Here is a 23,039-nt window from a genome sequence, read left to right on the forward strand (position 1 = left end):
TGCAATGTTAAATGGACAGTTAGATAAGCCTGTCATCGATACGTGTCACACAAATGACATTAGGAAACGAGTTACATGGTAGACCGGAAATTAAGCTACGCGTTAAAATTACGCAACATTATCTAAGTCTGTAGGTGTAAATCCTAATGTCACTCCTTTGTCCAAGAGTTCAGCTTATTTAACTGGAATAAGGTAAGAAAACGATGATATTACTGGAATTAATGGTTTAAAATGGCCCAGTACATGAGTACTAAATGATATGGGTATATTTTTAAAATTACCTGAAAGACCTAATTCGTATCCTCAGTCTTACGTTTAACTGTCTATATTATTACTGCACTAAAAATGTTTAACTGTACGAATTAAAGTAGTTACCGGCTGTAAGCACCGAGCCTTGTTTGAGTGTAATTTTAATTTGCAGACTTGTGATTGCGTACGTGGGAACTATTTTCAGGGAGTAAACGTGACGGACGTGGTGTGAAGATTTTAAGGTGGTGCTTCGGTCGTGAGAAAAAAAAAAAAAAGCTAAGATGGCGTCTCGTCAAGAAAGATAGAGATGGCCCTGAAGAGAGTGATGATAGTAGTCGGAAAATGATTAATAACGTCACAATTGGATGAAGTTTAAGACTCTCGTTTGCCATTAAACCTCAATGGTTTGAACCTATGGTTTTGTCAGAACGGAGTGGGAAAAAAACGGGTCAACTCTGCTTAGCAACGGTAGCTAGCCAACTGGACCGAACAGTTGGCCGACGTTAGCTAACCACCAGTCATCACAACAACAGAGGAAGGAGAGCGGCCACTCGCCCAATCATACCCCGGGACATCGAGGTGTCTTCGGTCAGTCAATTGAATGCAGCGAGTCATTATAGTATTCCATGATAAACAAATAACCGCATGTGGCATTTATTTATTTATTTATTTGTGCTCATAGCTACATGTAGGATTATGTGACATACGTCTGTCTAGCGTGTTTCCTGCGTCTACCTCTACGTGAGCACGCTGTGTAAGGTTAGCTTCTCTGTGGTTATAAAAAAAAAAAAACGTTGACTTACACTTACACCCAGTTAATGTTAGCTCACCAGTGCTAGTTTCCTGAAAACTGTGGAGAGCGACGGGGTCAGGGCTGAGACAAGTTGGAGGCCTCGTTGCTAACGATAGCTTCAAGCGGCGTTATTATCGCCTTTAATAGCCCGAACAATGGATACAAATGGACTTCATGATTGCCCGAAGAAGAACCGAATGACACCTATCTAGTGAAACCGCTGTAAATAATCCAATTGGAGATGCTTTTCTTAATTTAATTGAAAGGTATGACATTTGCTGGAAGGTAAGGTTGTTTTAAACGCCAGCTCTCCGAAGTTAAAGTCGCCAGTGGCTAATAGTTGCAGCTAACATTTATATACATTTAGTGGTATTTACAAAATGTGACGACATCCTTATGTTTGACTTGATACATTCAATATATACATGTTATATGTACTTGTTGTTAGTGTTTATTGCCAATTGTGTTCCAAAATATGATTGATTAATCCAGCCAAGCCCACTTGAGAGTAGTGATACCTTCATGGCCTTCTATATACCTTTTTAAGGTTCATGGCCTTCACGCCATTGTTTGTCTGAAAGCCCATGAAGAATCAGATTAATTAGATGTTTGACACTGAAGTCCCATCATGTGGAGTTTGATAAACATTTTCTAAATAAGAAGTAATAGTTTAGTCTTCTCTTTCAACAGTCTTTTTAATCACACTACAAAAAGCGGTGCCTATTGCTCAAGTGCTTACACAATGTTGCAATCATCTCTGTATCTGTTATTTTTTGTTAGATGTTGTGCACTGTAACTGATGAAGCGAGTCTTAAAACTTTTGCCCCATTTGCCTTGTTTTACTATACCATGGCGTTTGTTTTGTTGTGTCTGGTGTTGGGGGAGGGGTTTTGAACAAGGACCACTCTGAGTGGAAAAACCCTCATCCTATGTATCTTGTATCATGGATGTTTATGAGTAATGTTTATTTAAATGATAAACAATGAAACTTGAGGAGGAACTAATTGCCTTATATTTAAATAGGCTATTAAAACCGTGTGCTAGGATGAATAGATTATTTTAGAAAGAGTAAATCAATCTAGTAGCCTTTTGTCACACATATATAATCAGCTGTAATGTTCCTTATTCATCAGTCCTTTAAAAATGGAACATTTATGATTTTGTCAAGTAAATGTAAAGGTCTTTGCTGTACAGTAAACAAACTTCTGAAATAATTGTTTTGCCCTAACTTTCTTCCCACCAATGTTAACTGTTCCAGAGTATCTGGATGTAATACAGAATTAAAAATAAGAGTATTGTGCTTTTGAGGATGCTTTTATTGATGCTTTCATGCCCTTTGGCGAGTCTACCACAGTTAAATAACGTGTTTTGCTTTGTTCACTCTTCCTTTCAGGGCAATGGAAGGGGAAGAGTTTGTACCTCCTCCGGAGTGTCCCGTTTTTGAACCATCATGGGAGGAGTTTCTGGATCCCCTGGGTTACATCGCCAAGATACGTCCAATTGCAGAGAAGTCTGGAATCTGCAAAATTCGACCTCCACAGGTAAATATCTGCCTGTGCTTGAATTGTAGGGATGCCTTTTCCCCCCTCAGATCCACAATCGGTTCCTTGGTTTTTGTCATGTTGAGCTGGAAATAGTTCGGCTCACACAATGTGACAATCACCCACCTCAGCCCTGTGCTGAGCTTCTCACTCTTGCTGACGCATCCAACTACAGCAGTGTGAAGTTTTAACATGGTATCAGTATAGGCCTGTAACCTGCTCTTCTACCTGGATGTAAACAAGCACAGATAGCCTCTTATAGGAGCAATGAGTGTAGCTGGAGTTTGATCTAGAAAGTGGAGATAAAGCTGTATATAGGCTGTGCCAGGTTAAACTGGCATATTAAACAGTCAGACGTTATCACATTCAGGACAGGCATGTGGACATTAACCTACAATGAGGACCGAAGGCTGGTGGTGCTTCCACTGTTACTGTTAGCCATACTTAGAAATCAAGTTAGACATTGTTTACTGGCAGACACTGATCTAGTGTTTAGATGTGTTTAATAAATTATTCACAATTTTAATAGTTTTCTTACCTTTAGTTTGGTCTGTTAGTCTTTTAGTTGTCTGGTTAACCAATTAGGAGGTTAGCTCCTAAGAAGAGCTCTAGTGATTGGTGAGGAGGCGCGCTTTTAAAGGGTTGAAAGAAAGTTTCCCCTCCCTTTGCGTTTGACATTTTTTTTCAAGCCTGAAGTCTTTTTGGAGTTTGATAGCATGTTTTGTCCCTCTAACAGGACTGGCAGCCACCGTTTTCAGTGGAGCTGGATACTTTCCGTTTCACACCTCGTATCCAGAGGCTCAATGAGTTGGAGGTAAAAAAAAAAAAAACCCGTTCTTCTCGAAGGCTGCACACTGATGGAAGACAGTTAAAGTGCTGAAAGGATACCATTAATCATGTCCCTCGTGAATCCTATTTTAGGCGGAAACCAGAGTAAAGCTGAATTATTTGGACCGTATCGCCAGGTTTTGGGAGATTCAGGCTTCTTCCCTGAAAATTCCACATATTGAACGGCGCATCCTTGATCTATACAGCCTGTCAAAGGTAGATACTAATGTAACGTTTTGAACTTAAAAATAAATGAGGGCTTTCGTTTTTTACTTATGTTTTGATGGAATGCTTTTCTGTTCCAGATTGTGACCGATGAAGGAGGTTTTGAGATGGTTTGTAAGGAGCGGCGCTGGGCTCGTGTGGCTCAAAGGCTTGGCTACCCTCCAGGCAAGAACATTGGCTCTCTGCTGCGCTCACACTACGAGAGGATCGTCTACCCCTTTGAAATGTTCCAGTCTGGTGCCAGCCTGCCGGTATCTATCTACACGTTCTCATTCTGTCCTTTAGTGTAACCAGGGGTGATAGCGTTTCAAATCTTAAATTTATTCTGGAGCTGAGCAGGTGTCAACCTCTGTGTTCCTTTCCAGCATTGTAAGCCAAAGCACTATGATGGTGAGGATGTGGATAAAGAGTACAAGCCACACTCCATTCCCCTGCGACAGTCCGTGCAGCCGTCCAAAATGAGCAGTTACGGACGCAGAGCGAACCGCTGCCAGCCTGATGTGAGTGACATTCCACGCATTTGCATAACTCTCTGACCAGTAACCCTACACTGAATACACCTGGTCAGTGGGTTGTCATTTCCTGTTTCACATTTCCTGTGTTTGCCTTGATGCCTCAGCTGAGAAAATGAATAATAAGACAAAAATAAAAATGTTGTTTCCATGGTTACTTTGAAATACCAAAAAAAACCAACTGTGTGGGTTTGTTGAAAATAATCTGTCAAAAAGGTATTTGATGCAACAGTCAAGAAATCTGAGTATCAAGCTGCAGAAGGGTTTAAATATCAGGTAGCAGAGTGTTTTGACCTTCATCGACCTCATCACTTCTGTTTTTTTGTTTCTTGTAACTCGTGTGTACTTCTAGTGTCATCAGAATGAACATGCAGGCATTAAACCTTATTTTCTTTGTGGATTGAAAAGCAGACATGAGAGTTTGTCAGTCTCCTGTTTCTAGTCATGGTTTAGCTTCAGTTTGAACCCAGTCGTTTATTAGTACACTATCTAGTGCCGGTTTTATGGCCACATGAATAACAACCTAGCTTCCATCATCACACACAAAGTCAAAGCTCACACGCTACTCAAGTGTTTTTGGATGGCAATCTTCTAGTGCGTACCATGCTGTCTGTGCTCATCCATGTGCTCTTATACTTTGGTTACAGTGAAGCTAACATCTGGAGGATGTAAACGTGCACTTAGAGCTCATCCCAGCTTGCTAACTCTCCATCCCGCCCCGCTGCTTTGCTTATCGTTGCTGTGTTCGCTCCCTGCTTCAAGGCTGTTTTTGTTCGCTGCTTTTTGTTTCCCCCACTTTCTCCCACAGCGCAGGTAGACGCGCACAGCTGTGTGTTTCACAAGCCTCATCTTGTCACCATTTTTACATCATCTACTAACATGCAGTTCCAGTTGTGGACCAGCCTAAATTCAGTCATCATACGCTTGCTCCATGAAAGCCAGTGATGCTTAGATTAGAACATCAATTTTCCAATATTATTATTATAAATATAAATAATAATTTGGAAATGTAAAAGTAACATCAAATGTTCTGTCTATAGTACTTCATACACAACAGAGATTCCAGTTATTTCACCAGCACTGCAGCACGTTTTTATTTTGCATTATGCATTAATTTGCTGACTTTACAAAAGCAGGACTCAAATTCATACAGAATAAGATCAATGCAACTACTACTCATAAAATGTTTGCTCATTTTCATTTAATTTTTTCTTATTACTTATTTATATTACCATTGAACACATTTAAAATCACTCCAGCTGAAATAGTGTGTTTTAGCAGTTAACACCTGGATATTTAATGAATATACCATGTAAGAAGTCTTTGAGCTTTCAGGACACTGAGTGACGGTATCTCTCTCGGTCACAGCAGAGAGGAAAGATAAACAGATCTCTCAAATTCTCTGTGAGATTAATGTTTTTGTTGTACATGATCCCTGACAATTAAATACAAAAGCATCTTTTACAGTAGCTTAGCTTTTTTTTGGTCTGTAAACATGCTGTCCTATGAGGCTGCACAGAAGTCCGACCTGCCCAAAGAAGAGGGAGATGTACCAGTTCTGCAAAAACTACACACTTATAAATGAAAAGATAACATGGAGGATCTAGAGCCACAAAGTTTCCTTTTGGACCTTCATTCGTCTATTGTGACCCTTGTCTCATGATGTGTCCCTTTTCCTACAGCTGCTGGCTCTGTTCCCTCCCGGCTCATTCCCTTCCTCTCTCATCTCCTTATTTCCTCTTGTCTCAGTTTATTGTTGCTCTTGTTGTCTCCTCTTGCAGGGTCCAGAGGATCTGGCCCCCCATCCTCTCACCACTGGCTCTGAACTCATCTCTGCGGTATATAAGCTCACCTTCTGCCCTCCCCTGCTTTTTCTCCTTGAACACCTAAGCCCCCTTTCTGAAGTTGTCTGGATGTTTTTTTCTTGTAATTCTAACTAACCACTAAAACATTTCAATGAACATGCATTCAATGGGATTACATTTAGCTACGTAGGAGTGGCAGAAGTCTCATGACTGTCGTAAACATGACGTCCATGTTTCACATTTTCATACTCTAGAACAGACGCTGTACACAGTGACATTCCCCAGCCTCTTTCTTTTTTGTTCTCAAACTTTTTGTTCCTCATGATTATGCCCCAGTGACTGTTGATAAAAAACACTGTGCAGTCTCATGTTGGATAAAGGTGTTTGTGGGCCTGTGTGTGTGTGTTTTGGGTGATCCTAAATGTCACGGTTCACTAAGGGCTCTTGAAGAAATGTTCAATGTACAAACACGAGCCAGGTTCTCTCACTGTCTCCCTTCCACCCTTGCTCTTTGTCTCTGGTTGTACTTGGCTTCAAACGCTTTGTTGCTTGGCTGTCTGTGTGCACTTTTGCTGGCTTGCCTTGCTGTAGCTAACTGTGTGGCTGCATGAGTGCACTCGCATAGAAGAACTTAGTCTTAGTTTAATGGGTTTTCACTTGTTGATGTCTATGGTCAGGTGATGGACTGAGTTACGTTGAAGTCATTTTGTTGCGACTTTCAGTCTTCAGGTTAGCTTGTTTCAACCAAAACCTCATTTGACTCCCCTCCTCTCTTTACCAAGCTTTGATATATGCTTTGTAATCTACTATTTTCAATCCACATCTCACTTCAGTCCTCCTGGTGTCAGCAAAGTTAGTATGCCAGGACACTTGTTTTCACTTATGCAAAGATACAGAGAATCACAGGCCACAGCAGATAAATCTGCACGACTGAAGGAACTGAAACCGACACAGACGGCAGATTTAGAAACAAACGCACTCCTTCCTGTGTGCTCGATTTTGAAAATCTAAACCTTGAATGTCTCTTTTATGGAATTAAGCCTTTGTTCTCTAATTGGCACTTGCAATGTTGCTGTGACTGGTATGAATAAGTCTTTGCTGTGTGTGAATTCACATTGTGTTCAGACATCACAGACTGTTCATTTGCTGTTGTAGAGAAAGTGTTTCTATATTAATGTTTATCCATTCAGATTAGAACCAAACTGATGGTGTGAAAACAGCTTGAAGGGATTTTTAACAACTTCAGGAGCATCAAGTGAATTCTGCTTTTGTGTTTTTAGGATTTACTCTCTGATACTTACTTACTTACTGAAAGTGACATGAAGACCTTCTCCCTTTCCACCTACAGTAAAATCACATGACTTATGTGGACGGTTTCCAAACAAAAGGCAGACAGACTATAACTAGTGTTACCAAACTTGAAACAATCAAACTGATTCTGTGACTTGAACATTTGAAACCACTGCTGAAAAAAAAGAGAGCAATATGACGCAAGGTGCAATGTCAGAGCGACGAAGCTTTCACTACAACATTGTTCGATTTTTCAGCTGAAGTGTCAGACTTCAGGACACGCAAGGCTCGTTTCACTGCGGTTTACTGTCAGTTCTGTTTTGGGGATTGAAGCAGCTCAGTGAAGAGAACAGTGTGTGAAGCCCGAGTCAAGACAACTTAATTCCCAGCAGTTGAAGGCTGTGTTCAAGTAGGACTTGGTTTAAAAAAACAAACAAGTGCACGTGGTGTTCTCGCTGCCTTCAGTGTGGACCACATTCAATGCAGCACTTCAGATTTGATTTAGTTTTACATGTGATCCAAACATGAAATAACTCAATAATCACATCAGAGACGGTTTAAAATAATTTGACAGTGTGAGCTAACTATTAGAGAATATGTTTTTGTAAGACGTGTGATGCATTGTGGGTTCTTGTTACAGCAGGTATGAGAATGAGCTGAGGCATTAGCTGTGATTCTATGTTTCTATGGGGGATGAGCAGCAGATCAGCCTTTTTGTCTGCTCGCAGAGCAGCTAGGGATGCTGGGAGATTAAAAGACAGTGGGTGACTGGGTGGGACTTAAACAAGAACAGTAAAGTGTTATGATGATGATGGTGGGAAAATGACTTGACTTAAGAAACTGCTCAGAGGTCATGATTGTCCAGAGTCAAGTAAGACAGACAAAAGCTCATGAAACAGTGATGTCATCTTGTGAGATGTTTATTTATCTTTTTGCCTTCTTACTAAACAAACTTACAAAATACAAAATGATCTACATACATGTGACAGCTCTTTTCCCTTTTGACTTCCTCTCATCTTCCCCTTTCAAAATAATATACTAAGTACATCATCCAAAGATCTGATAGGAATCCAAATAACAATTAACACAATGATGATTCTAATGGTACCTTGTCTCAACTGTGTGGTTTCAACGTGCTGTTGACTTTGTGTTCTGGTGGTGGGTCTTATTGTTTAAGCTCTCACTGTGACGTAGGCTAACATTGGGCCTTACTTTCTAAGCGAGCGTAAACCTTCTTGTGATGCACTGCTGCGCTCTCGTCTCTCAGCTGTCTGCTCTGCATTTGGCTGACACACTTGGTTTGATCTGTATTGTTTTGGAGAGTCGCTGTTGTCTTTTTGAGCCTTTGTCACTGAGATGTTCTTTGATCCACAGCCTGAACCCACAGAGGAAGACATAGAGAAGAACCCAGAGCTAAAGAAGCTACAGATCTATGGCGCGGGGCCGAAGATGATGGGACTTGGACTGGTGGCAAGGGACAAAGGCCTCAGGAAGAAAGGTTAGTGCCCTGAATGCAGCACAATTAATAAACTATGTTAGACATAACATCTCATCAGGCTAAGGAGAAGGCTAGCCAACATGCTTTAAACAGTCAAATGCTAAAGATGATAGCATTCTCTATTTGAGATAGTTTACAGTACTTACATGCTGTGGAAATGAGGGGACTGAAACATTTTTAAATGGGATGTTGCATATAGTGTTTTATTCTCCATCATCTTCCTCGTTAACAAAGGATGCTACATACTGGATGTAGCACGGACGGTAAACCGTTCTGTAAATGTATTTCTCAACTAATATGAGTGCACATGAATTCTATCAAATCATTCTTTATTTTATTTATTCTTATATTGCGTCTTTCTTTTGGAGTGGTGGGAGGGGATGGTTAGCCACCACACTAAATGAATGGGCGGGGAAACCCCTCATCTGTTAGTGTACTCAAATATATTGACTGCTATTTTGGGGATCTGAGGCCTTGTTGTTGGTTTGAGCATCACAATCAGGACTGCCCAGAGTTCTCGTCTGTAAAAAAAAAAAAAAAAAGTGAGAGTTCTGAAAACTCCTCTCCTCTTTTTAGATGAGCTTCCTCAAACTGTTACCATCAAGGAGAATTTGTCTCCTCCCGCCCCTGCTGATACCTCAGTGAAAACAGAGCCCGTGGAGGCTGCAGAGAAGAAGAGTGAAGGAAGTGCATCGAGCCCCGAGCCGCCTCCTCCCAGCCTCATCGTCAAAACCGAAGTGAAAAAAGAAGAGCCGGAGGAAGAGAATGTGAAAGAGAAGTATGAGGAAGACGATAAACAGGGACCTTTTACCAAAATGACCATGAGGCTTAGACGCAACCTCAACAACCCACAGTGTGTAAGTTGACCACAGGAAGCACTTTGTTGACGGTTCAAACTGAGACAGTCAAAAGATTGTACATGGCCTTCACTCGACTTCTTCAGAAGACGGTGCGTTGGTCTGTTTTAGTCAGTTAGGTAACCGCACTCTGCTTTCTGTTTTTCACAGGTGGATTCTTTTGTGTGTCGGATGTGCGGCCGGGGAGACGATGATGAGAAACTCTTGTTATGTGATGGCTGTGACGATAACTACCACACATACTGTCTACTGCCCCCACTCACCGATCCTCCCAAAGGCAACTGGCGATGTCCGAAGTGTGTGGCAGAGGTCAGTCGAACCATTTCAACCCTTTGAAATAAGAGTCCAGTGGGAAGTCGTTTGCTTCTTATCTGCTTTAAATGTTTATTTATTTTCATTATGGGGTTTCTTCTTATGATGTTTTCTATCTTTTATTATTTATGCTGACTCTTTGTTGAGTTTTCTCAGCATACGACGTTCCAGAGATTGTACTTGTATAACCGGTGTGACAACAAACATCTTGACTCTTTAAGCAGAACTCTCTGCTTATTTAAAAGAGCACATTACAAAAGAAAAGGAACATGCATCAAAAGAGAGCGGGGAAATCTATTCTTCAGGTTTCCTTCAACTGTTTTTCAACTTTGGGTTTTCTGTGTTTGTACGGCGAAATCTGATGGAACAACTTTAAATGAGGGATCGACAGATGCATCGGTTCAACCTCAGCCGAACCCTGCTGACAGTCACATCAGCAAACACTGTGACATGAGCGAATGTCAGTCGCTGATGTTTATTTGTCATGCTGGCTGATTTAATGTTGACATCTAGTGCTCTTAACTTCTGCTTCAGAGGAAAAGGGTTTTTTTCTTCACTGTGGATGGCAAGCGGTCCCTTTATGCTGCCATGCACAGCAATGTGGACCAGACCAGCAGCGCCACATTTCAATAGTTTTTCTCCCTCGTTTGATGCTAAGCAAATGTAATCATGAATAATCTTTTGCGAGTGCCGGTGTCATTGCTAATTAAAAACATCAGGAGACCAGTGTCGGTGTGTTCTACGATGGGCTGAGAGCTTAACTAATGAACCTTAAAGATCACAAACTCTACATGACATGAAAAGAACGCTACACAGGAAATGCGAAGAGTCTGTTTACATGTTTTTTTCTCTTTGAACAAACTCTGTATCTAATTAACTGTATGAAACACAAGATTCATCTTTGGTGTGTTTTTCTCACTGATTACATTTTGTAGGAGGTCAAGAAACCCTCAGAAGCATTTGGCTTTGAGCAGGCCACTCGAGAATACAGCCTGCAGAGTTTTGGGGAAATGGCGGACGCCTTCAAAGCGGATTACTTCAACATGCCTGTCCATGTAAGTGTGCACACACACACAGCAGGCACGTCACCTGTTCACGTTGAGGCACGACTCCGCTCTGGTGACGATGCGAGAGACTGATCTTTCTCCTGTGTGTCTTCCCCGCTGCAGATGGTTCCCACAGAGCTCGTGGAGAGAGAGTTCTGGAGGTTAGTGAGTAGCATCGAGGAAGACGTGACTGTTGAATATGGAGCCGACATACACTCAAAAGAATTTGGCAGCGGCTTCCCGATGGACAATGGCAAGAGGAAGCTGACAACGGAAGAGGAGGTACGCACATTGTTGTCTTTGCAATCCTTTTGCAAGTAATCTTCAAGGTTGGAGATGAGATTGCTTTTGATTTTTTACAAGGCTCAAAACTGCTCAAGTCAGAGTCTCACTGTCATGACTGCAGGAGGCTCTTAAGAGATTCAGTTTTTGTAATTGATCAGAAAACATTTCAGGTATATTTTTCTTTAATGGGAAGTTCAAAACAAGCCGGGTTAGAAACGGAATAACAAACAATGTACAAATAGAAACAATCAAACACGTGCTGTAAAAACGACCATGATGATGTTAACTGAAACGTAAGTGATTATTGACGCAGCGCTACAAGCTTCTCAGAGCACATGGGGAAAGAGGTGTTGTTCTGGGGATCATTTGGTGATTTGTTTAGAGGATTAAAAAAAAAAAAAGTTTGATGACAAATGAGTGTTTTTGGCACCTTAGATCTGCTTAAAACATATCAGGAATCACTTGTTCTTGTTTTGATACATCTAGATTGTATTCATAATACATTCACATTAACTGTGTGTACAAAGCAACCCTGTTTACACGGCTGTCAGGGAGCAATCTAAACATGTCATAGTTCCATAGTCGTTTATTTCCAGAGTCTGTTTTCTGTGTTGTTAGGAATACGCCCGCAGTGGCTGGAACTTGAACGTGATGCCCGTGTTGGAGCAGTCTCTCCTGTGCCACATCAACGGAGACATCTCTGGGATGAAGGTGCCGTGGCTTTATGTGGGCATGGTGTTCTCGGCGTTCTGCTGGCACATCGAGGATCACTGGAGCTACTCCATCAACTACCTCCACTGGTACAGAATGATTCTCCTTCTCAGTGTGGGTTTGCTGTTAGTTTGTAGTTGTAGGCTTGAACAATAGCAGCATGTAGGATGGATGATGTGAATTTATTCTGTGTGCACACTTTCTTTCTCCCGATGGTATTCAGTTAAAATAAAAACAAACAACTAAAGACTTCAGCTGTTGTTCAGCTGTTTTCCTGCATGCGGTATCTTATTGCTGTCCAAAACCTTCAATAGACATGACTACTACTGTCGTGACAAACTCAAACTTTTCCTTTTCTTTTCCCCACGTGCAGGGGAGAACCCAAGACTTGGTACGGGGTTCCCTCAGTGGCAGCCGAGCGTCTCGAGGAGGTGATGAATAAGCTGACGCCAGAGCTGTTTGAGTGTCAGCCTGACCTGCTGCACCAGCTGGTCACCATCATGAACCCCAACATCCTCATGTCTCACGGCGTACCGGTCGGTTTCTCACCAAAAAAAACTAAAACGCACGACAGAGATGTAGTTTGAGGGAACGTCCACTTTGAGTAATCGTTGTGTTTTTGACACGCAGGTTGTAAGAACCAACCAGTGTGCCGGGGAGTTCGTCATCACCTTCCCCAGAGCTTATCACAGTGGCTTCAATCAGGGATATAATTTTGCTGAAGCTGTGAACTTCTGCACTGCAGACTGGGTACGTCTCTTTAAAGCGCCTGTCTCCAGCTTTTCCTTCCAACAACACTCGCAGTACTTCATAATCCAACATCCTCGTGTCTCCTCTCCGTCCCGCTCAGCTGCCTGCTGGACGCTCCTGCATCGAGCACTACCGTCGTCTGAGGAGGTACTGTGTCTTCTCCCACGAGGAACTCACCTGTAAAATGGCTGCCAGCCCGGAGAAACTGGACCTCAACCTGGCTGCAGCGACACACCGGGAAATGTTCATCATAGTTCAAGAGGAGAGGAAGCTTCGGAAGGGTTTAATGGAGAGGGTGAGACAGAAATAACAGTGATTGTCGGTCCTCTGCGTTTTCATCAATTCTGTTTAATGCAGGTAGAATCACAGGGTCTGTGCCTCAGTAATTGGATGTTTTGTTGTTTGTGTGTTTCTCCTGCAGGGTATCACTGAAGCCGAGCGCGAAGCCTTTGAGCTGCTCCCTGATGATGAGAGACAGTGTGATAAATGTAAGACGACGTGCTTCCTCTCGGCGCTGGCCTGCTTGAACTGTCCCGAGCGACTCGTGTGTCTCTACCACACTCAGGATCTGTGCAACTGCCCCACGGAGAAACTCTACCTCAGGTCTGTATCGCCGGCGTCGCCACGAGCGCGTACGAAGGCTTCGCAGCAAGTCTATAAAGGGATGATGATGTTTTCTGACAGATTCGATATGTTATGTGAACATGTTCGTGTCATCCCTTCGCTGTGCAGGTACAGATATACCCTGGACGAGTTGTTAGCCATGTTACACCGATTAAAGGTCCGGTCTGAGTCCTTTGATTCCTGGGCTAACAGAGTAAAAGAGGCACTTGAGCAGGAAGAAGGAAATAAGATAGGTAAGAAATTATAAAAAAATAAATAAAAAAAAACTTTAAAAACCATTTAAACAGAAAAGGACTAAGAAACACTGGTGGTTACATTTCAGGAATTGATGATCTGGAGATGCTGAAGAAGGAAGCAGCAGAGAGGAAGTTTCCAGATAACGAACTGCTGCGAAAACTCAACACTGTTTTTAAGGACATCGAACGATGTGAACGGACAAGTTCTGAACTCCTCAGTGACTCAAAGAGCAGGTACGACCCAACACAAACTGACCGGATTGTTGTTTACATTCACTGCGCGGTTACAAGCACTCACATGTCGCTGTTTTTATTTTAGTGAAAGTAAGATGACGTTGGCAGAGCTCAAATCTTTAGTAGAGAAGATGCAAAACCTGCCCTGTGTGATCGAGCAGTTGGAGGGAGTGCAGGTGAGAAGTTGCAGCCAATGAAAGCAGCATTTTATTTCTCTGACTCTGTCTGTTAGAACGTACTCTGCGTTTTGTTTTAAAAAATAAATAAATAAAAAATGTTGGGTTTTTTTAAGGCGGTTCTGCAGACTGTGGAGGAATTCCAGAGTCGAGCTCAAGCGCTGGTCAGTGACAGAGACTGGAGGAGGGAGTCTCCACTGCCGGAGCAGTTGCAGACTCTGTTGGAGCAGGGAGCCGAGCTGCCCGTCGTGGTGCCGGAGTGTGATTTACTCCGGGGCCTAAAGGAGCAGGGCCGCTGGCTGGAAGAGGTGAGGCGAACACTGGGTACTGAAGGAGGGGAGAGGCAGGAGGTGACGTTGGAGGTGCTGAGGAACCTGATGGAAGCAGGCTGTAACGTACCTCAGAGTGTCTCTGTGGAGACGGCCATGGCAGAGCTGCAGGAGCTGCTCACCATTGCAGAACGGTGGGAGGAGAAAGCACAGATCTGCCTCGAACAAAGGTAAGACAAACATGTCAAACCATAAATTGTTCTTCTCTTGCTTTAGGCGTTGTTCTCATTTCTCTAGTAGTTTATCCTGTTTCTAAGAATTGAAATAATTTTCATCTAATGGTTTCATCCTTCTAGGCAAAAGCACCCTCTCTCTACGCTGGAAGCAATAGTAAATGAGGCCCAGCTTATTCCAGTCAAGCTGCCCAACATTCAGGCTCTGCAGGGCTGTCTGACGCGAGCTCGAGCCTGGGTCACAGACCTAGAGGAAATCCAGGTGACAAAAACACAACTTTGACTTTGTGATTTCCATTTGTTCCTGGAACATTCTAATCGATTCCTTTTTTTTTTCTGTTGTAGAATGGAGAGCATTACCCGTGCCTGGATGACCTGGAGGGCCTGGTGGCTATTGGACGGGACTTGCCCGTTTTCATGCAAGAGCTAAGACAGCTGGAGCTGCAGGTAGCCAGCGCTCACTCCTGGAGGGACAAGGCCACGAAGACCTTCCTGAAGAAGAGCAGTCCACACAGTCTGCTCGAGGTGGGCAACTTTTTTTTCATATTTGTCTTGATTGGTTGCTTTCCTGCTTTGATTGTTGTAGGCAGCTCTGTAGAAATCCTGAACAGTTAAAACTGCAATTGTGTCACATTTCTGTAAACACGGCAAAACAAGGTATCAGTACACTGACGACACACTCCTGTATCGCCCTGCAGGTTTTATGCCCGTGTGCAAAAAGGAGAGAGAGGCAAGGTGAGACGCAGCAGTTGGACGATCCTTTAGATGATTCTGATACAAACACTTTGGGCCTCTCTGCTCACGACCTGAGGGACCCGGCAGCTATTGTGAGTTTTTGATATCATTTTCAATCGCTCTCTCTCTCTCTCTCTTTAGATTTCTTTTGTTCCTTTTACATTTTTTGTTCTATGATAAATCACTCTTCTTGAGAACTGGATTTGTGTTCCTCGTCTCCAGGTGATGGCGTTCAAAGAAGGGGAGCACCAGGAGAAAGAGGCACTACAGAGGTTACAGAAAAGCAACATGTGCAAATCTGGATTTAAAACGGCAACTTGCGAGGACAAGGAGAACGGGAGGTGGGACGACGCCATGGAGACGGACACATCCAGCCAATCAGAGAACTCTGTAAAAGAGAACGGTAACAGTAACCACAGCTGCACCACCCCTTCTCAGTCGGTGTGTGTTTGTGGAGGTCAGCCTCGAGCTCCTCAGCTGCGCTGCCATCTGTGTAAGGACTGGTTCCATGGCGGCTGCGTCCAGTTCCCCTCCCTGCTCCCCTCCTCTGGGCCCCCAGTGAACCCTCTCTGCTGGTGGGACTGGGACTCGCGTTTCTTGTGTCCGCAGTGCCAGCGGTCGCGGCGTCCACGCCTGGAGACGATCCTGGCGTTGCTCGTGGCTCTGCAGAGGTTACCAGTGCGTCTGCCTGAAGGAGAAGCACTGCAGTGCCTCACAGAGAGGGCCATCACCTGGCAGGGCCGAGCCAAGGAGGCCCTGGAGACACCAGAGCTGCAGCAAGCACTGGAGAGGCTGCAAGAACTCAAAGAAACTCTCCGCTGTGAGAAAGAGGAAGATCTGGAAAAGGGGACGGAAGGGAGTTCAGTGATCGTCTTATCGGACTCCGATGGAGGGGAAGGAGACGAAGGAGTCATCGATCTGACTGAGGAGTCACCAAAAAAGAAGACCAAGGAAACCAACGGCACTCAGGTTCACACCTTTTTCTCACTCTTTGTCTAATCTTTTTCAAGGGATGAATGTTAAATCCCTGTTTCATATATCATTATTCTGTATTCACCCTATTTTATTTAATCTTTCTATTCGTCAATGTTTTTCAATCCACAGGTTGGATGTAAAAATGGCATCAGCAAAAAGTCAAATGTTACAGGTAAGACATTGTGCTGATTTCAAAGTAACCACCAAACAGCGAGGTGTGCAGGTTGAAACCCCAGACGTCAGCTCTGACCACGCTTTCTCTCTGCGCACTGTTCAGGTGTGGCGTCTCTGAGCGCCCTGCTGCCTCAGCTTAAAGGCCAGGTAGTGGAGCTCGCACCAGCCACCAGGGTCAAACTGGAGGAGCTGCAGCTGGAAGGAGACCTGCTGGAGGTGTCTCTGGAGCAGACGCTTCCCATCCACAGAGTCCTGCAAGCTGCTTCAGTTCCATCCAGAGAAACTTTGCACACACTCATCCAGGTCAGGAAAAAAACAATTCTGACCATTTAAATGAATTCTAAAGGGCAAGATATTTAAAAGATATTAAACCTAAGGCATTAAATAACAAACTAAACGCAGGGCTTTCAAAAATATATCGAGTACTTCGCCAGTGGGAAGAGGTAGCCACCTACCTTTTCCCACTGAGAACAATGTGTCAATAAAAACCCAAATTTGGTGGCTTCTAGCACATTTCAATGCCACCATTTTATCAGATAAACTCATATTTATTATACTTAAAGGGATTTGTGAGTTTGCTTACACAATTCCTATCAGAAATGGAATAATTGCACACGAGAATCAGATCTCTTTCTCAAATAAGGGGGGGTTGGTAAACATTTTAGTTTGGCTATTTTGCCTGTTGATAGCTCAGCGGTTCCACAACAGCACACGCTTTGTTTTTAAAACAACTTAAAATAAAGGCTGTTTTTTAGGATGAAGCTAGTAAATGTAGCTGAGTTTAGTACACAACACTTCCCTCATCAGAACTGTTTGAGCTGTAATGTCCTCGTCGCCTCTCTTTCTCAGATTGAGCTTGAAGAGCAGAGGCGAAGCGGACGTGGTCGAGCCAAGGACTCTAAAAGGAAGAGAAAGGGCCACAGAAGCAGTGTTGGGGAGGGAGCAGGAGGGAGGTCACAGGATGCCTCAGAGTCGAAGAAAACCTGTCCTCTCAGCCACAGCCCCTTCCCTCACTTACCTGTCCAGACCCATCCAGAGGTAAATGCCCCCCCCAATCCTGCTTTTGCTTTAACATTAAGCCAAACACTTGATGTTGTGTTTTTAATGCTGACATAGATTTGAGTGGTCGAACAATTATTGAATATCTTTTTCTTTTCTTTAGACAGACTTTGTGATGTAGTCGACGCTGGAGCTCTGTTCACTTTGGATCCGTCATAGGACTTGAGGGACAGAAGATTCTGTGCCAGAAAACATTGTCAACTTATAGAAAGATGCAGGACATCCCCCTCCCCCTGTACCATTCACTCCCCCCTGCCCCCCCTCATTCCTCATTTACACATTCAGACACTAACAGAGCAGTGACTCTTCTTCTACACTCCACCGTCTCAGCCATATCTCCCCCATTATCATGATACTTTTGATTTCACCCAAAGTTTACTCTCCGCCTTCCCTGGAACATTTCCCATGAACATGTACAGACTGTTGGACCGATGCGGGACAACAGGAGTCTCTTTGGTCTCGAGTTGTCTGAGGTCCATCAGTATGCTAATGTTATCCAAACTGTATTAAATGCTAGTTGAGCTGAAGCCTGTCTGAGCGCAGCCAGTTGCAGTTTCATTTCACTTAAAGTCCCCGTCATTGAAGTTGGATAAGCTATGGTTTAGTTCTGTTTTGGGAAGAAACCCTGAAGCTGAGGTACAGCAGAAGGTTTTGACCCCTGATCTTAGACAACAGCATCGTTGTTACACTTGTATTTTTTATTTTATTTTTTTAGTTGTATTGAATCTTGTGTTTGATGATGTTTTGAGGGGACATGCATTTTGAATAAACGGAGAACATTTTGGGAAGTGATAAAAGAGGCATTCATGTTTTTGGTGCTACTTTCCCAGGATGAACATCTGTACCTCTTAGCTTTGTCTTTCCCCTCCCATCCCTCCCCTTGATGCCTTTTCTTTTTTAACGGCCATCCTTTTTATTTGATTCCTTTCCATCTGACCCCTTTTTTCTCTCCCTCCTCTCTCTCTTTACAAATTAAGGTAACTTCACTGTAACTCACTTTGTCACAATTTATCTTGTTTCCTTGGTTCAAATTATATTATTATTATTATTATTGATATTGCAGACACACAGTTGTCGTGAGTTTGTGTAAAAACTATTCATTTTAATGTTGCCTTTGTTTCTTTTCACTCTTGCTAGAAAATAAAGGTTTAGAATTGTTTAGGACATGTTGCCTCATTATTTCTCCCAACACATTTCCTGCATTAAAAATTCCCAACAAATGGCAGCAAATAAAAAGGACCAACATAGTTTTTTATGCTCACGGCATTTATTTAGAAAAAACGTTCACTATGAAATGACAGACACGGAACATCACAATATTTAATAAGTACACCATGTTTTGTCTATGCTAGAAGTTTTTAGAAAGACACATCCACAAATTACAGAATGTCAAAGGCTTTTAGTCTTGAGTATTAAAAGAACAGATTTCTGCGTCAAACATGCACGTAAGCCAAATAAAAAAATCACCTTTAGTTCACAGGGTTTAAAAAAACGAGTTACCCTATTAGAAGCAATCATTCTTGTGTTATTCCAGAAGTCTCAGAAAAGCCTGCTGATGAAGCGAAACAATAAAGAATCATTGTTGCACCGAATAAAGCCTTATTCACAGCATACACTGAACAAAATGACACTGACACAAACCTAAAAGTAGGAGTTCTATGGCAGATCTAAAGACAAACCAAAAGCATCCTTAAAATGCTATTATGCCTTTTTGATTGAAAAAATATCAACAGGGTTTAATGACACAATGTGCTCATTTCTTTTTTTTAAAACGGCAAGCTGTCAGTAGTTCTGTGCTTCGGTACTGTGGCACTTCTGCCTTTCTTCTAATCGCTTTAAAAAATGTGCCCTACACAGTCACATCTGCCTGGATGGAAGGCACCGATCAGCTCGTCATTACAAAAAGCATGTGTGGCCTGACAGTGCTGTAGCTGCATTACCTTCTTTAAAACAAAGGAGCATTTTTACAATAACACTGCACAAATGAGAAAATGTCATAACTACATAAATTTCCACACAATGTTCTTTTGAAAATGTCCTTAGGCAAACGTCCTTTGTGGACTTATATGGCACAGGCGGGATTTTTTTTTATTTCACAGCTGCATGGGTCTTGACTTTTGATATTCCTCTATTCCTTCTTCAATGAAAATGTAGCTATTTGGGTAGAGCACCGCTACCCTAATGGCTTTACAGCAGGTGGTGCCATCTTTCAAGTCGTGACATGTCTGTAAAAAGAGTTCTCTGAATATGTAACAGCTTCTGAAATGCTAAAAATGTGCTCTTGTTCCACTGAATGTCTGAGAGGTCTGCTTGTCAGACTTCGCTTGTGCAGTGACGTTGACATCCAGGTTCTATATCTGACAATTACTGTGCAGGTTTCTGTGCAAGATAAAAGATGCTTCACATGTGAGAGGAAAGGTGAAACAAAAAGGCTCAGAAGCATTTTTCAGGTTTAGGTCCATTCAACCAAGAAAAGAGGAAACTGTAGCTAAAAAGTATTCCATGAAGAATTCATGGAAAAGATGTATATTAAAACACATTTACTTCAGTGTTATTAAAACACTAAAGTAAATGTGTGTGTTGTCTTTCTGTTTGGGAAGTACTGTGTCTGGTCACACAAACCCTGGCAATTTTAGTCTGGAGTTTTCCTTTTATATGAACATTTTAGTTCGGGACTCATGCTATGCTACTTTGTATTGCCATACACTTAGTACCCCTGCGTCCTTTCAGACAAATATGTGCCAGTGTACCAAAGCAGCTTGTACTCATGCTATACAGACACTTTGGCATTTGTCATTCCTACTTTATCTCAGACGGTGGTGACGGACAGCAGTGGATTGTAGACCTTCTTTCCATCAGCAGACCTTGCTCCATGTGCTAGTAGCTCCTGTATAGTGATCCAGTTGTCCAGGATTCTGCGGCTGCGTTTCTTCATGCTCCTGCGGTGGCACAGTTCCAGGATGGAGTTCGGCTCCTGTTGGTTGCCAGTCTCCGGCTGTCCTGCACCGTTGCTGCCCTGCTCTCTCTCACGGTCTCTCAAAAAGTCCAGACGGCTCTGCATCATGAACTCCCTGCGCCGCCGCTGTTCTCGGGCCTTTTGCAGCTGCTGCTTGCGCTCCTCTTTGCTCCAGTAACGGCCCATTTTCATTTCACTCACGGCATCGTCATCGGTTGTCATTCCACTGCGCTCCTCTCGGATTTTCATGGCTCGCGCCTTCAGGAGGCGATCCCTCACTGGCCGTTTGGCCACATAGCGTGAGCCATCGCTGCGGATCTTCACTTTCCACTCCATACGAGGGGAGGCAGGCAGGAGTGGGGGGGACATGGGCAAGGGTCCTGCATCTGGAACCTGGGCAACATCTTTACATGTGCTACCCAAGCTCATTGGGCTAGCGTCGCCCCCATTTTCCATGCTGTCTCGAAGTCCACCTAGCTGCTCAGAGTTGGAGGCAGATCTCAGTTGCATGCAGCTCAAGTAGCGCTGTGGCGGCTTTGTTTCAGTCCCCCGGCGGGACAAGTAAGGGCTGTTATCAGCGCTGTACCCTCCATTCCTCTCAGCTGTGCCATTGGCCTTCTGGTTGCGTCTCACCCCTCCATCTGAACCTCTTCTTGTTCCTGCGTCCCGCGACAGGGACCTTACCTTAGCTCCTGGGGTTAATGTCTTTGACTCGGTTCCTCTCCTGTGAGAGTGGGGAGAGTAGGTTTGGTTCAGGTTTGCTTGCATCCCGTCCCTTTCAGCCCTGGGTCCCCTCTCTCTTTGCCTGCTGGAGGTTGGAAGCTGCCTACATGCTGGGAGAAAAACCTCTCCTCTCTCCAGGCTCTGTGTGGAGTGTGAAGGGTATAGTTCATTGACCAGAGGGGTGCTCCTGCAACTTTCCCCTCCTGTGTTGTAGGCACTGGTACTGTCTTTGTCTGAGCGTTCCCTCTCAGGTAGCTCATTGATATCGGACAGAGCGTGGTGACAGGACTCCTCGCTGACTAACGGACCATTGATCTCAAGGTGTCCAGCTCCCACCCCAACCCCTGCACTTGCTTCATTCTTGTCCTCCAGAGGCCAAGCCTTCAGACAGCGCTCCCTCAGCTGCTGCATCTTCTGTGCCCTCAAGATGTTGCGACACTTGAACTCCAGGTGGCGCAGCTCCTCTTCCAGAAGAGCCATCTCATGCTGCGTCAGGCTCTCATTCCTATTCACATCCAGCGAGACACCTCCTTCGTCTTGCGCCTGCCCCTGATCGCCCAGCAGCATCAGATCATTGCTGTGCTTCTCATAGTAACATTTGATTTCAAGGAGCTCCTTGTACCTCTCGCACTCCTCTTCTGTCAGCCCGGGCATCATCATCCTCATAGGATCTGCCATGTAGGCCCTCTCTAATCGTTCCAACTGTTCCAGTCCTCCTGCGTTAACACAGTCCAGGCCTAAGAGGGAGTCGGTGCTGAACTGGAGGTTCTGAGAGTGCAGCAAAGGTGGAGTTTCCCCTCGGCTGGACAGAAACTTGCGCATGCTACCAGGCGTATTAGTGGCGTTTGTGTTTGAGGCACTGGTGTGGTCGTCTCCCAACAGATCATGTTCCGAAGACTCCTCATAGCGTGTGCTTTCATCCGTACGGCCAAACCCGCTGTCCAGCTCCTGGCTGTTGCTCAGCACTGTCTGGAGCAAATCAGGTGAGTCCCTACTCAGTGAGCGGCCGTGGTTACCCAGTAAACCCCCACCAGAGACACTGCCTGGTCCAGCACCCACGACATAGGTGCCGTTCCTCCCTCTTTGGCTGCTGGGAAGATGAGCAGCATTGTCCAGTGACTCCACTTCCAGCTCTTCCTGGTCCAGCTGGTTGTCATTCTGACAGATGAAGATGTATCGGTGCAGGGTGTTTGATTTAATCAATGAAGTTGCAGTTGAGATGTAATGTTTGTTTTGAAGAGACAGAAGACAAAGGGAAAGTATGCATTAGAAAGTTGGTTTAAAATCTCAAAATTAAATGTTCTCCCATACCCACCTGAAAATCAGCAATCTCACTCGTTGCTATCATACAAAGACTCAACATCAATCCATCATGAGCCCAGCGCTTGATACAATGGCAAGAAAACATGTCATTTAAGACCTCGAGCAGAACCAGACTCATGATCTAGCTGCGCCAGATTTTATAATGATGCTGTGCTGATGGCTGTTGTGTTGTTGTTTTTTATGCAATGACACTCAAGTGCTCATCTACTGGATCTGTTCAGTGCAGGACACGTCTTCTGGTAAACGGGAAGTTCTCCATTCGACCACTAGATGGAGCTGGAGCGACGTCACATTTTTACACATGATTATAGCCCTGCATTTGAGTTTGGTTTCTGTCGAGTAATTTGTCAATAAAAAAAAAACAAAAATTCAAAATAATTTTCATAGCTAATTAAACAAAGTGGTTGATTTTCCAAGCTTAATTGTTCACAGCCACTTTGTTTTTTTAAAAACAGGCATCCCCTTAAAAGATCAAATATTATGCAATACCTGAAATACCTGTGCTTGAATTAGAAAACACTTGACTTCACAGGGATCGGCTGATCTTGGCTAATTGGTTTGATTTGAATGTAAACTGTGTGCAGACTGCAAGACCAAGTATTGATTATCTTCATCTTCAT

At 43.7% G+C, this 23,039-nt stretch overlaps 2 protein-coding genes across 7 annotated transcripts in view; one reads left to right on the forward strand and one right to left on the reverse strand.

Annotated features, from left to right (window-relative positions):
• On the forward strand, positions 1–18,581 carry kdm5c (lysine demethylase 5C). Of its 4 annotated transcripts, none has more exons than XM_079359997.1 (29): positions 1–192; positions 2,436–2,583; positions 3,320–3,397; positions 3,505–3,627; positions 3,717–3,887; positions 4,002–4,136; positions 5,930–5,986; positions 8,618–8,741; positions 9,318–9,598; positions 9,749–9,907; positions 10,846–10,965; positions 11,080–11,238; positions 11,860–12,041; positions 12,326–12,488; positions 12,583–12,702; positions 12,803–12,997; positions 13,124–13,305; positions 13,435–13,559; positions 13,649–13,796; positions 13,882–13,972; positions 14,089–14,471; positions 14,598–14,736; positions 14,820–14,999; positions 15,173–15,301; positions 15,432–16,178; positions 16,314–16,356; positions 16,462–16,661; positions 17,208–17,396; positions 17,521–18,581. In XM_079359997.1, the coding sequence occupies exons 2-29, from the start codon at positions 2,440–2,442 to the stop codon at positions 17,536–17,538; spliced, it is 4,785 nt and encodes a 1,594-aa protein (XP_079216123.1). In that variant the 5' UTR covers positions 1–192; positions 2,436–2,439; the 3' UTR covers positions 17,539–18,581. The 4 variants fall into 4 exon arrangements, with proteins under 4 accessions (XP_079216123.1, XP_079216122.1, XP_079216125.1 ...); XM_079359996.1 differs by lacking the exon at positions 1–192 and adding an exon at positions 460–837; XM_079359998.1 differs by lacking the exon at positions 1–192 and adding an exon at positions 855–1,308.
• Positions 18,306–23,039, reverse strand: part of LOC306834179 (PDZ domain-containing protein 4-like) — a 26,368-nt gene continuing 21,634 nt past the window's right edge. For all 3 annotated transcript variants that reach the window (XM_079360002.1, XM_079360001.1, XM_079360000.1), the window contains one exon: positions 18,306–22,254. In XM_079360002.1, coding sequence (XP_079216128.1) covers positions 20,227–22,254 — 2,028 coding nt within the window. In that variant the 3' untranslated portion in view covers positions 18,306–20,226. The remainder of the gene's footprint in view (positions 22,255–23,039) is intronic.

Source organism: Symphodus melops (assembly GCF_947650265.1).
Source record: "Symphodus melops genome assembly, chromosome: 13".
In the NCBI taxonomy this organism is placed as follows: domain Eukaryota; kingdom Metazoa; phylum Chordata; class Actinopteri; order Labriformes; family Labridae; genus Symphodus; species Symphodus melops.